The sequence below is a fragment of the Anser brachyrhynchus genome, assembly GCF_964034855.1.
Source record: "Anser brachyrhynchus genome assembly, chromosome: 1".
Lineage (NCBI taxonomy): Eukaryota > Metazoa > Chordata > Aves > Anseriformes > Anatidae > Anser > Anser brachyrhynchus.
In genome coordinates this window covers 211,557,698-211,570,307 of record NC_137694.1, presented here as the reverse complement: position 1 = coordinate 211,570,307, position 12,610 = coordinate 211,557,698, and the positions used below count along the sequence as shown (strand labels likewise).

The window sequence follows — 12,610 nt, the reverse complement described above, 5'->3', positions numbered from 1 at the left end:
GCCTCCACTCTTTTTTTTTTTGAGTATCGACGCCCCCCTCTGCGCAAATCCCTTCTCTAAGTGAAGCGTTAGCGGCCCTGTGCCCCCAGGGATGGAGTGCAGGCGCCTGTAAAATCGCTTTAAAATCCTCAGGCTTTTAATAATAAGCCCGGGGCTTTATTCTCATTCGTTTCTCGATTCCTGAGCTTTTCTCCTTGATATTTCCCAGCTAGTTTTCCAACGTACCTAGGAAGCCGTCGGTTTTATTTCAGAGAAGAAGGGCAGAAAGCTGAGCTTCGGCGCTGATTCCGTCCTCTCAGGCTTTAGGGAGGAGAACCAGGCCTCGGCAGGCGGATTGAAAACGTGAGTCCCGACCATGAGGTAGATGCACCGGGCTGTGACGCCGGGCAAGCTGCTGTCGCCGGGAGGCGAGGCTTCAAAGCGTGCAAAAACAGTCCCCGAGGTAAGAGGAGGGCAGGGCCCAGCCACGGAAGGGACGCGGGAAGTGGGACCGTGCCCGCTGGCCTCACATCGGGACCTCGGCAGGCTCCCAGGGTGCTGGGCGCCGTCCGAGCTGCCCGCCTGCCCGTTCCTCTTGTCGCAGAGCACGCCGGCTGTTTTTAGGGTGTGATTCCCCAGCGAGAGCTGCAGACAGCTTCAAAAGGAGTAAATGCAGCTCCTTTTTTTTTTATTTAAATTCACCAGAGACCCCGGGGGACTGGTCCCCCTCTGGCACTGCTCGGTGTGGGGGCCTCTGGCTTCTCGCTCTCCCTTGGGAACAAGCCTGAGAGCACTGGCACGTTTTACGTTCGGGGTGTCCTGTCCTAGCTCCAGAAACATGGGGAAACATTACTCAAAACATTTGCTCGGTTTTTACTTCTTCAGAACGATTCTTTCAATGGTCTTTGGGGAAAAAAAAAAAAAACGCAGCTGTGCTTCGAGGCAGGTCTGGTTTGGAGAAACTCCCGCTGGCCTGCGAAGGTTCCCCGTGCTGTGAAGTCCTGCCCGTTTACTTTGTTGGTTATTATTCGCCAAAAGCAGCAGGGGAAGGGTTTGACCAGCTGTAAAGACTCGGCCTTTTTTCAAGATGTTTTACCGACGGCAAAAACAGACGCTGCAGGCTTTCCTTTCCTCCTTAGCAAGGCTCGCTCGCCTTCCTTTGAGCTGCGCGAATACGAGAAAGGGGAGAATATTTCCCCGCGGGCAAAGCTGAGTTCAGGGTTCGGTTCCTCACGGATCCAGCAGAGAATCCAGCTGTGCTGTCCTGCACGTGCAACGCCAGTCGACCCTTTTGTCCCTAAAATAACGGGGGTTTTCCGCACCTCGTGGGAATAATCCTGTAGCCTACGCACCTGGTGCTGTCTCAGAAAAGCTCTCCCTTTTAGGGTTTTGCCAAGCAAAGTAAGGTTGCCCGTGGACGGGCTCGTTGTCTTCCCTTCCTCTCCCTTGCCAGACACGGAGCCTGCCCCTGAGAGCAGCGAGGGCAGGTCTGAATGGTTTTCCTCAAGGCTTTTTTGATTTCCCAGTGGGATGAGGTAACGGGGGCTGGGCGCAGGGGTTGTTTCCTAGGGGTTTTTGACTTCCAGCTTTCCAACTGGGAGAAGAAAACAGGCATTTTTTTCCCTTTCCCTACTCTAGCTCTTGATCCTTCTGTCCTTGGGAATTCCGAAGGGCAAGAAATAAAGCTGCTGTAGATGCTTTTAGAAGGACGGATAAACGTTTGAGGGAGTTCTGTGTTCTTCCCTGGAAAAGGGTTTGGCTTTTGGTATTGTACGCTGTACTGACCTCGGAAAGTGGCTTGAAAAATGTGACCCAGCAGCTGCCTGAAATATTTCGTAACATCCACCGACAGGAGAGCTCCTTGGTTGTCTGTTTAAAGGCTCCTGGCCGTTCCTCTGGCCCCTCGTAAGCCACCCTTGGTGACGTTTGCTGTGCCCCGCGTAATTCATACCCGCGGATCCTGGGGGATGATCGCGCTTTGCCCTGTGCGGACACGGGGGGAGCAGATCAGGTTTCACCTCTTACTTTAAAACGGTTTCATTTGCGTTGATTTCCAGAGGAGGAAAGGAGCTTTCGTGACAGGTACGTGGTAAATCCGTCTGGGGAGCTCCAGGAGCGGGAAGTAAGACGAGGGAGGTTGAGAATCGCTTCCGCTGACAGCTAGAACGCAAACTTCCAACAGCGGGTTGAAATAACGGGCTGCTACAAACAAAAAGGGCTCGGACTCACGGGTCCGACTGTGGCGAGAAGGAGTCGCCACCAAAAAATACATTTCAGAGGAAAACTAAGGCCTTGCAGCACCCGAGCCATTGTGTCTGGGGTCCCTTCTTGCTGAAGGACCTGCTCCTGCAGCGCAGTTTGGGGACAGTCTGAATACTGAAGGGCTTCAAAGTCTTTTTGTTCCGTGCAGGACGATGGTCGGCCTGAAACTTCCTTTCTTTGTCGTGCCTTTATATTTGTCGCTCGTGCCCAGACTGCTGAGGGTCCTTTGACGTTTTCCTCTTGTCTTCCACCCGCAAAGAGTCCGCTTGTGACTTCCTTGCTCTGAAGCATCAAGGCAAGCGTGAAGCCCTAACTGCAGCTTTCTGGGGCTGACAGCAGTAACAGAGCGAGTCCTGGTTAGGCTCGGGTCACAAACAGCAGCTGTCCTGTAGGATCTTTGGGTTTTCTCTTCCCTTTTGTGCTCCCGACAGGAACGAGTGTGTTCAAATGCGACCCTAACCGGTGCCAAACTCTCCGGGGGCAATTAACTCCTTTTTCTTCCCGTTGCAGTGGAAGATCGACGACAAGCCAGTCAAAATTGACAAATGGGACGGGTCGGCCGTGAAAAATTCCTTGGACGATTCTGCCAAAAAGGTACGTCCCACGACGAGCTCCCCCTGCTCGGAGCCACCCGGGCCTTTGCCTTCCTGAAGGCTTTCAAACACAGAGCGATGTGAAACTGCACAGAGAATTCGGGGATCGGCCTGCGGCTGTTTCCCCGCAGTACCCAGCAGCTCCCGTGCTTCCTCGGCCCCTTGCAGCGTGCTTTCAGCGAGTTGGGTTGAATTTGGTGGAGCTGGGCTTTTTATTTTAGCCCTTTAGGTGAATCCTCTGCGCCTTGGGCTTTATATTTAGCTTAAGAACTCGTTAAACATTTACGTTTTGTTCGTGAAGTGCCTGTACCCATGCTAATTCTGTATCTTGTTTCTTGATTCCTGTGGATCTGAATTGGCTACAGCAGCTTTTGTGCTTGCAGTAACAGCAATTACCGTGGTGTCCGAGGTGATATTAATTATGCATAAGGTTTCTGTTCGGCCGACCCGCACGAAGTAGGTCGTTTTGTCTAAAGCCTTTTCAGAAGGTTTGTAAAATGTATTAAAAAGCACAAGGTAAACCCGGCTGCACGATTCTCCCGCAGGTCCTCCTGGAGAAGTACAAATACGTCGAAAACTTCCGTCTGATCGACGGCCGCCTCATCATCTGCACCATCTCGTGTCTCTTCGCCATCGTAGCCCTCATCTGGGATTACCTGCACCCCTTCCCTGAATCCAAGCCGGTCCTTGCGTTTTGTGTCGTCTCATATCCTTTGCCTGCCTTGTCCCGTCTAGAATCCCGGAATATCCCAAGCTGGAAGGGACCCCCGAGAATTATCGAGTCCGACTCCAAATTCGAGTCCCATCCGAAGCACGTTCCCTCCAGGGATCCTGCTTTGGCAGGGGGGTTGGACCCGCTGATCCCTTGAGGTCCCTTCCAACCCCTCCAGTCCCGTGATTCTGTGAAACTTGCGCCAGAAGGGTTTTATTTTCCCCACGAGCCCTTCTCGGTCTTCCCGTTTTCAGGCACGCGGGGATCTTGCCGCCTGCGGCGCGGCGACCGGCTGACTCCCAGCCGTTTTCCGCGTGATGGGCAGCTCCGTGCCTGTCTGGGTGGTCGTCATCTGATGGTCACGCGCTGAAATGCGGGTGATCTGTGCGCGATGGGGCTGCAAACTGCCCGTTAGAGCAGAGGCTGGGCAGCAATTCAGCTCGCTCCGAAGCCCGCAGCAGCCTCCTGGGCAGCTGAATCACCCCCCTGGCTGCGCTGACCCCCGTTTCCTAAATCTGACAGCTGTGCAGACGTTCCTCAGCTTAGGGGTGTTAATCCCAAACTGGAAATCAGCCCTTAAAAGCTTCAGGGTTTTGTTTTGTGTGGTTTTTGTTGTGTTTTTTTTAATTGTAGTGTGGCTACGGAAACCTCTGTCCTCCCCTAGTACAACATCTCGGCTACTGCGAGTGGGAAGTGGAGCGGGGGTAATTCTTGCCAGCACCTCTCTCGGAGAGGAGCAGGTGCTGAGTTTAGGGGGGCAGCGCTACAAATCGGGGTTTAAATGCTTAGAACCAGCTCTAGTTAAAGGGTTAACTCTGAAATACCAAAAAATACTGGCGGTACTGCTTCTAACGCGGCACTGCTGGAGTGGGTTTGTGTGTGTGTGCACGCGGTTGGGCAGTCGGGGTCTGTGCCACCGATTTCTTCGCAGTTCCTCCAGGGGGACAGACGTCTGCGGAGGTTTTACAACGCAAATGGACGTGACAGAGGATTTCCAGCACGAACGGATGTGCCAGACGAGCAGCGCTGGCCCAGAGCCGCCCACGGGCCTGCTCTCAAGGGCGGCTTTGGCATCGGTGAGGCAGCCTGGAAGCTTGTTGCTGACCTGGGAGCCGCAGTGTCGCTAGCTGGGCAAGTCCCGTCCTTGTTGTAGGCTGTTTTTTGTCTGTTTGGCACTCGGCATGAGCTCCGGGATACTTCATCCCCCAGCATTTGGGGTGATTTACTCCTGAAAATGAGAGAAATTGCTTGATTCGTGCTCAACAGAAAAATAGCGCTTATTCTGTGGCTCGCACTTTGCCACCATCTCCTGCAGATGTTGCTCCAAATAATTAGCAAAGTAACGGAAAGGAATATTTCATTGCTGTGATTTCTGCTTTACTTAAGGGTTTCACGAAGCATTCTGTGCAGCTGGCCCGGAAATTTTGTTCTTCAAAGCCCGTAGCGGGTTCTCGCTTTCCCCACTGCTTCCAGCCACCGGTTGGTGCTCTTGTGCCGGTGCAAAGATCCTAGGAAAGTGCCCCAGTTATTATTTAGCTTCCCGTGCTCGCGGGACGTCAGCCAAACAGCTGGCTGGGAATGATAACGCCGCGAGAGGTGGCTGAAAGGCGCTGTCTCAGGGGACCCCGGCTCCTTCCTTGCCTATCTTCAGCGTCTCAGTTTCCTTAACCTTTCCGAACATATTTTGTGATGATGGGAATCCTGACCATCTACACCTCCTACAAAGAGAAGAGCATTTTCCTGGTAGCTCACAGAAAAGACCCAGCCGGGATGGACCCCGATGACGTGTGGCAGCTCTCCTCCAGTCTCAAACGGTATCGGAGCTTCGGTTGGCCTGTAGTTACCGCGTGCTCCACGGCGGGGCAGGAAAGCTGCATTTAGGATACCTTAAAACAAAATGGGGGAAAATACTGGTGTCACAGCACCGGGGACGTGAGCTTTCTGCACTGGCTACTCTGTCGTGCTCTTTGCTGCTTCCCCGGCAAGCCGTGGTTAATATTTGCCACGGAATTACTCAGAAGCAGCAGCGATCAGTAAAGCTCCTGCCAGTCTTGTGTGCGCTGTTTCCACTCGTGTCTCTGTAGGATCATCCAAAATATTTTCCCTTAGTTTCGTACCTACAAATCTTGTTCCACCCCCATCAAGATCGCCGTCCCTAAAAAAGGGAGTAGCGCCGAGCAGTTCTCCGCCACAAACGTTCACGTTGTGCTTCTTTTTAAAACGGGGGGGGAAAGCCTGATCCCTTACAAAGAGTATAAAAACCCTTTAATTGTGTTATAATTAAAGCCTGGGTGAGCTCCCACATGGGGTGCTGGGTGCTGGGACCCCTCCTGGGGCTTTCCCCGTGCCAAAAACGAGGGTTCCCCCTTGGCTTCACCATCCTGGGCCAGATTCGGTGAATTCTGTCCTGAAATCTCGCTGCTCTCCCTGCAGGTTTGACGACAAGTACACCCTGAAGCTGACTTTCATCAGCGGGAAGACCAAGCAGCAGAGAGAAGCCGAGTTCACCAAATCCATCGCGAAATTCTTCGACGCCAACGGGACGCTGGTGATGGAGGCCTACGAGCCCGAGGTCTCCAAGCTGCACGATAGCCTGGCCCTGGAGAGGAAAACCAAATGAGTCCCGCCGCCGCCTGCCTCCCGAGATCATGCTAAATTAATACCAATAAAGTCAACGAGCAAAGCTAATTGCCTCGGCTTTTGTCCTGAAATCCCATTCCAGTTCGGATGAGCCCCCCGCCCCCTCAACGCGTGGCCGGAGGGGGGGCTTTTTTATCTCGTCGGCATCGCCTTTTGCTACCTTTTGCCTTTCTGCTGGTGAACTTGCGGTAGGAATTCAGGACAAAATCCGCGTAGGGAAACAAAGCGTCCACCCGCAAACGAGTTTTCTTTATTTTTGTATTTAATTGGGGGGGGGAAGGGGGGGGGGATCGTTTTATATCAAAGCCTTGTATGTGTTGGGGTGGGGGGGGGGAGATAAATGCGCTGCTTCTGTACGTTAGGGCAGGAAAGCTTGCCTGCGAGGTGAAAATAAAAGGAAGAAAAGGTTTTTTTTCAGCTGGGAACGTCGCTGTGGTGTCCAGCTGCCCCCCCTTTTTGCCCCCCCCCCCACCTTGTCCCCATCCCACGCCTCCCGCTGTACCCCGGCCTTTTCTAAACGGATTTTTTTGCAATAAAAGGGTCGAACCGCCGCGAGCCTCTGCCTGAGCATCTCTTGGGGCGCATCCCGGGGTTTTTTTGGGGGGGGGGCGGTTCGGGGAAGGTCCTTTAACGCCCTCCCCCCCCCCCGGGGAACGGGGCCGGGCGGAGCCGGGGGCGGAGCGGGGCGGGCGCAGCGCGGCGGAACCGGGACGGGAGCGGCGGCGGGGGGGGGCCGGGAGCCGAGAGGTGCCGGGGGGGGGTCGGAGGGTTGGGGGGGGACCAGGGGGTCGGGGGGGCAGGGGGGTATGGGGGGGTATGGGGGGGTATAGGGGGAATCGGGCCGGGGGGGGGAGAGGGCCGGGAGGGGGGTGCGGGGGTGTTTGGTGCCTGGGGGGGGGGGAATTGGGGGAAATTGGGGAAATGGGGGGGGATCGGGGGGTGCAGGGGTGTTTGGGGGGGGATTGGGGGATGCAAGGGGGGGGTACGGGGGTGTTTGGTGCCGGGGGGGGGGGGAAATTGGGGAAGACGAGGGGGATCGGGGGATGCAGGGGGGGTGCAGGGGTGTTTGGGGGGGGGGGAATTGGGGGAAATTGGGGAATCTGGGGGGGGGGGGATCGGGGGATGCAGGGATGGGGGGAGTTCACCCATAGGGGTTGTGGGGGTGTTTGGTGCGGGGGGGGGGGAGGAATTGGGGGAAATTGGGGAAACCGTGGGGGGGGGGTCGGGGGATGTACGGGGGGATGCAGGGGCGTTTGGTGCGGGGGGGGGGTGGGAAATTGGGGAATCTGGGGAAAATGGGGGGGGGGGGAATGGGGGATGCAGGGTTTGGGGGGTGTCTGCCCATGGGTTTTGGTGCGGGGGGGGGATGCAGGGGGGGATTGGGGTGTGCAGGGGTGTAGGGGAGTGGGGCTGGGGGGGTGGCAGGGGTTATGGGGGCCGTAGGCAGGTTTTGGGGTCTGGGGGATGCTTGGGGACTCCAGGGTGGGGACGCGGGGGGTGTTAATGGGGGTTTGGGGGGGTCTTGGGGATGTCCTGGGGGGGGGAAGGAAGGAGGCTTTCATGTAATGGGACCGAGGGGCTCTGACCCCCCCAACTCCCCCCCAGCTCAGGTCCCCTCGGGGACAGGGCCGCCGGGCCGCCACCATGGCCCAGGCCGTCACCTGGCTCAAGGTGAGTCCTGTCCCCACCCCTGCTTTGAGGGGGGGCCACCAGGAGCCAGCCCCATTCTTTTGCGATCATTAAACCCTTTCACTACCCCCCCATCCCGCCTCTTCCTTCCCAGCGGCTGCGGGGGTCCGGGGAGCGCCCGCAGCTTGCGGGGGCCCTGCTGAGCCCCCCCAGGGAGACGCTGTTCCGGCAGGAGGCGGCCGGCGGGGTCACCTACCGCATCCCCGCGCTGCTCCACGTCCCCCCCGCCACCTTCCTGGCCTTCGCCGAGAAGCGCTCGTCCGCCCGCGACGAGGACGCCGAGTACCTGGTGCTGCGGCGGGGCCTCCGCAGAGGCCACGCGGTTGAGGTAAGGCAGGGAAAAAAAAAAAAAAAAAGTCAAAACTATTAAAAGCGGGGCGTTGGGATGGGTCGCGATGTCTGTTGGAGCGGGGTCGTGCTTTGGGAAGAAAGGGGGCGGCAAGTTTTGGGGTTTGGTGGTGGGGACCCCGTGGTCCCAACCCCGTTGTCCCCGCAGTGGGGGCCCGTGGAGGAGCTGCCGGGGCTGGCGCTGCCCGGCCGCCGCACCATGAACCCGTGCCCGGTCTACGAGGCGTCGAGCGGCACCGTCTTCCTCTTCTGCATCTGCGTGGAGCGGCGGGTGACCGAGTGGCACCAGATCCTGGCGGGACGCAGCGCCGCGCGCCTCTGCTGCGCCGCCAGCCGCGACGGGGGCCGGAGCTGGAGCGCGCTGCGGGACGTCACCGACGAGGCCGTCGGCGCCGACCTGCCCCGCTGGGCCACCTTCGCCGTGGGGCCGGGCCACGGGGTGCAGCTGGCCTCGGGGCGCCTGGCCGTGCCCGCCTACACCTACTACGTGCACGGGCGGCTCTGCGGGCTGCCGCTGCCCTGCTGCACCCGCCCGCACGCCTTCATCTTCTACAGCGACGACACGGGACGGAGCTGGCGCAAGGGCTCGCTGCTGCGGGGCATGCGGACGGGCGAGTGCCAAGTGGCCGAAATCGGCTGCGGGGACCGGGGGACGTTGTTGTACTGCAGCGCCCGCACGCCGTGCCGCTGCCGGGCCGTCGCGCTCAGCACCGACCGCGGGCTCCGCTTCGGGCTCCCGGCGCGATGCCCGGCGCTGCGCGAGCCGCCGCAGGGGTGCCAGGGCAGCGTGGTGAGCTTCGCCGCGCCCGACGGTGCCGAAGACGCCCAGCACTGGCTGCTCTACTCCCACCCCACCGACCGGCGGCGCCGCCGCGACCTGGGCATCTACGTCAACACCGCGCCGCCGGACGGGGCGGGCTGGAGGCACCCGTGGGTGCTGCAGGAGGGACCCTGTGGGTATTCCGACCTGGCCGCCTGCCCCAAAGGCGTCTTCGGGTGCTTGTTCGAGCGCGGGGCCACCAGTGCCTGCGAGGAGATCGCCTTCTGCCTCTTCGCCCTGAGCACCGGCGGCGGTGCCGAAGCGCCGTGCCATGGGAACGGACCCGTTTTAGAGGTTTTGTCCCCAAGGGATGGAGGTGACAGCGGGGAGACCTCGGAGGAAATTCTTCTGGGCGCGACCCCGGAGGAGGAGAAGCGGGGTCGTGCGGCTTTTAATTGACGCGTTCGTTTTTTTTAATGAGTGATGTGCATCGTTGGCCGCCGTGGGGTTGGTGGGAGCTGGGTGCGGGGGGGCCCCGGGGTGGCACCAGCCCACACCAGGACCCGAAACACTCCTCAAAAATCAGCATTCCCAGCTCCCCTCCTTGTCATGGCAAAAAAAGCAGAAGATGCCACCGAAAGCATCATGGGGAAAACCCAAACATGAGGTTTTAGTTACAAATTCCTGCCGCTCTCACATGGCATGAGATGATTCCTCTTTTCTATAGTTTTTTTCCCCCAGTTTTCCATTCCCTGAGTTTTTCCTGCAGGGAAGGGCACTCAGACGTGAGCCCAGCCGCAGGGGACAGGCGGTGGCTTTGTCCCTGGGGGTGACGGTGGCAGCTCATCACAGTCTCACGTCCTTGTGCCACCGGCAAATAAAATCCTCCACAGATGGGTGGAATCCGACCGGTCCCGGGTGGCAGAAGGAGGCAAAGGGGACGGTGTGAGGACATGGGAGATGGAGTGAAGGGACGTGGGACATGGGGTGAAGGAGACGTGGGACATGGGGCAATGGGGACATAGGACATGGGGTGATGGGGACATGGGACAGGAACTAATGAGGACATGGGACATGGAGTGGAGGGGCCGTGGGACATGGGTTAATGGGGACATAGGACATGGGATGATGGGGCCGTGGGACATGGCATGAAGGGGACGTTACCCACACCCCGGAGCAGAGAGGCTCACAGCAAACCCCGTCGTGTCCCTGCACCCATCGTGCATTCACCCATCGCGGTCCTGCACCTCCCCACCTTCACAGAATCACAGAACCATCCAGGTGGGAAGAGACCTCCAAGATCACCCAGTCCGACCTCCGACCTAACACTAAGTACTCCACTAAACCATATCGCTAAGCTCTACATCTAGACGTCTTTTAAAGACCCCCAGGGATGGTGACTCAACCACTTCCCTGGGCAGCCCATTCCAAAGCCTAACAACCCTTTCAGTAAAGAAGTTCTTCCTAATATCCACCCTGAACCTCCCCTGGCACAACTTGAGGCCGTTCCCTCTGGTCCTGTCACTGGTTACCTGTGAGCAGAGGCCGACCCCCAGCTCCCCACCCCTTCCTTTCAGGCAGTTGCAGAGAGCAATAAGGTCTGCCCTGAGCCTCCTCTTCTCCAGCCCAAACCCCCCCAGGTCCCTCAGCCGCTCCTCACAGGACTTGTGTCCCAGGCCCTTCCCCAGCTTCGGAGCCCTTCTCTGGACACGCTCCAGGGCCTCGATGTCCTTCTGGTAGCGAGGGGCCCAAAGCTGAACCCGGCACTCGAGGTGCGGCCTCACCGGAGCAGAGCCCAGGGGGACGAGCACCTCCCTGGCCCTGCTGGCCCCGCTACTCCTGACACAAGCCAGGGTGCTGTTGGCCTTCTTGGCCACCTGGGCACACTGCTGGCTCATATTCAGCCGACTATCCACCAATACTCCCAGGTCCCTCTCGGCCAGGCAGCTTTCCAGCCACTCATCTCCCAGCCTGTAGCGCTGCTTGGGGTTGTTGCGCCCCAGGTGCAGGACCCGGCACTTGGCCTTGTTGAACTTCATGCAGTTGACCTCAGCCCATCGCTCCAGCCTATCCAGATCCTCCTGCAGAGCCTTCCTGCCCTCGAGCAGATCGACACACGCACTTAGCTTGGTGTCATCTGCAAACTTACTGAGGGTGCACTCAATTCCCTCATCCAGGTCATCGATAAAGATATTGAAGAGAACTGGCCCCAGTACCGAGCCCTGGGGGACACCACTAGTGACCGGCCTCCAACCAGATTTGACTCCATTCACCACAACTCTCTGGGCCCGGCTATCCAGCCAGTTTCTAACCCAGCGAAGCGTACGCCAGTCCAAGCCATGAGCAGCCAGTTTCTTGAGGAGAATGTTGTGGGGAACGGTGTTGAAAGCCTTATTGAAGTCAAGGTAGACCACATCCACAGCCTTTCCCTCATCCACCAAGTGCGTCACTTGGTCATAGAAGGAGATCAGGTTCGTCAAGCAGGACCTACCTTTCATAAACCCATGCTGACTGGGCCTGATCGCCTGCTTGCCCTGCAAGTGCCGCGTGATGACCCTCAAGATAATCCGCTCCATGAGCTTCCCTGGCACTGAGGTCAAACTGACAGGCCTATAGTTTTCCAGGTCCACCCTCCAGCCCTTCTTGTAGATGGGCGTCACGTTTGCTAGCCGCCAGTCAACTGGGACCTCCCCTGATAGCCAGGACTGCCGATAAATGATGGAAAGCGGCTCGGCCAGCTCCTCCGCCAGTTCTTTCAGTACCCTTGGGTGCATCCCATCCGGCCCCATCGACTTGCATACATCCAAGTGCTGTAGCAGGTCGCCAACCATTTCCTCATGGATTGTGAGGGCCACATCCTGCTCCCCATCCCCTTCCACCAGCTCAGGGTACCAGGTATCCAGAGAACAACCGGTCTTGCCGCTAAAGACTCAGGCAAAGAAAGCATTGAGCACCTCACCCTTTTCCTCATCTCTCGTCACTAAGTTTCCCCCTCCATTCAGTAAAGGATGGAGATTCTCCTCAGTCCTCCTTTTCGTGTTAATGTATTTATAAAAACATTTTCTGTTGTCTTTAACAGCAGTTGCCAGGTTGAGCTCCAGGTGAGCTTTGGCCTTTCTAATTTTGTCCCTGCACAGCCTTACAACATCCTTATAGTCCTCCTGAGTGGCCCGCCCTCTTTTCCAAAGGTCATAAGCCCTCTTTTTTTTTTCCTGAGCACTAGCCACAACTCTCTGTTCAGCCAGGCCGGTCTTCTGCCGCGCCAGCTCGTCTTTGGGCACGTGGTCTTCTCCTGAGCCTTTAAGATTTCCTTCCTGAGGAGCGCCCAGCCTTCCTGGACTCCTCTGCCCTTCAGGGCTGCCTCCCAAGGGACTCTGCCAACCACTGACCTCGTTGCTGTATTGTATTTCCAGGATATGTCTGGGAAGCTGGAGTCCCCCACGAGAACAAGTGCTGGTGATTGTGTGACTTCTGCCAGCTGTTTCTAGAACTCCTCCTCCATCTCCTCATCCTGGTTCGGCGGTCTATAACAGACCCCCCCACCAGGATGCTTGCCTTGTTGGCCTTCCCCCCATCCTAACCCCCCAGGGACTCAACCTTATCGTTCCCAGCCTCGACTTCCACAGC

At 57.8% G+C, this 12,610-nt stretch overlaps 2 protein-coding genes across 3 annotated transcripts; both read left to right on the top strand.

Annotated features, from left to right (window-relative positions):
* Positions 1-307: 307 nt before the first annotated feature.
* Positions 308-6,736, top strand: SPCS2 (signal peptidase complex subunit 2). Its single transcript, XM_080559998.1, has 5 exons — positions 308-442; positions 2,752-2,835; positions 3,380-3,544; positions 5,230-5,360; positions 5,980-6,736. The coding sequence occupies exons 1-5, from the start codon at positions 365-367 to the stop codon at positions 6,164-6,166; spliced, it is 645 nt and encodes a 214-aa protein (XP_080416124.1). The 5' UTR covers positions 308-364; the 3' UTR covers positions 6,167-6,736.
* A 117-nt stretch (positions 6,737-6,853) lies between these two features.
* NEU3 (neuraminidase 3) lies at positions 6,854-9,664 on the top strand. 2 transcript variants are annotated; one of them, XM_080590239.1, is made up of 4 exons: positions 6,854-6,933; positions 7,792-7,857; positions 7,970-8,203; positions 8,372-9,664. In XM_080590239.1, exons 2-4 carry the CDS (start codon positions 7,831-7,833, stop codon positions 9,440-9,442), a joined length of 1,332 nt encoding a protein of 443 aa, XP_080446365.1. In that variant the 5' UTR covers positions 6,854-6,933; positions 7,792-7,830; the 3' UTR covers positions 9,443-9,664. The 2 variants fall into 2 exon arrangements, with proteins under 2 accessions (XP_080446365.1, XP_080446366.1); XM_080590240.1 differs by having other exon boundaries at positions 6,868-6,933; positions 7,797-7,857.
* The last annotated feature ends 2,946 nt before the right edge of the window (positions 9,665-12,610 follow it).

What these genes read in the sequence shown, in the direction of transcription:
- SPCS2 (XM_080559998.1), top strand. Translation starts at nt 365, where the DNA reads ATGCACCGGGCTGTGACGCCGGGCAAGCTGCTGTCGCCGGGAGGCGAG. An exon ending in GTGCAAAAACAGTCCCCGAG is followed by an intron (nt 443 to 2,751) that starts GTAAGAGGAGGG and finishes TTCCCGTTGCAG; the next exon opens with TGGAAGATCGACGACAAGCC. An exon ending in TGGACGATTCTGCCAAAAAG is followed by an intron (nt 2,836 to 3,379) that starts GTACGTCCCACG and finishes ATTCTCCCGCAG; the next exon opens with GTCCTCCTGGAGAAGTACAA.
- NEU3 (XM_080590239.1), top strand. Translation starts at nt 7,831, where the DNA reads ATGGCCCAGGCCGTCACCTGGCTCAAG. An exon ending in AGGCCGTCACCTGGCTCAAG is followed by an intron (nt 7,858 to 7,969) that starts GTGAGTCCTGTC and finishes CTTCCTTCCCAG; the next exon opens with CGGCTGCGGGGGTCCGGGGA. An exon ending in GCAGAGGCCACGCGGTTGAG is followed by an intron (nt 8,204 to 8,371) that starts GTAAGGCAGGGA and finishes TTGTCCCCGCAG; the next exon opens with TGGGGGCCCGTGGAGGAGCT.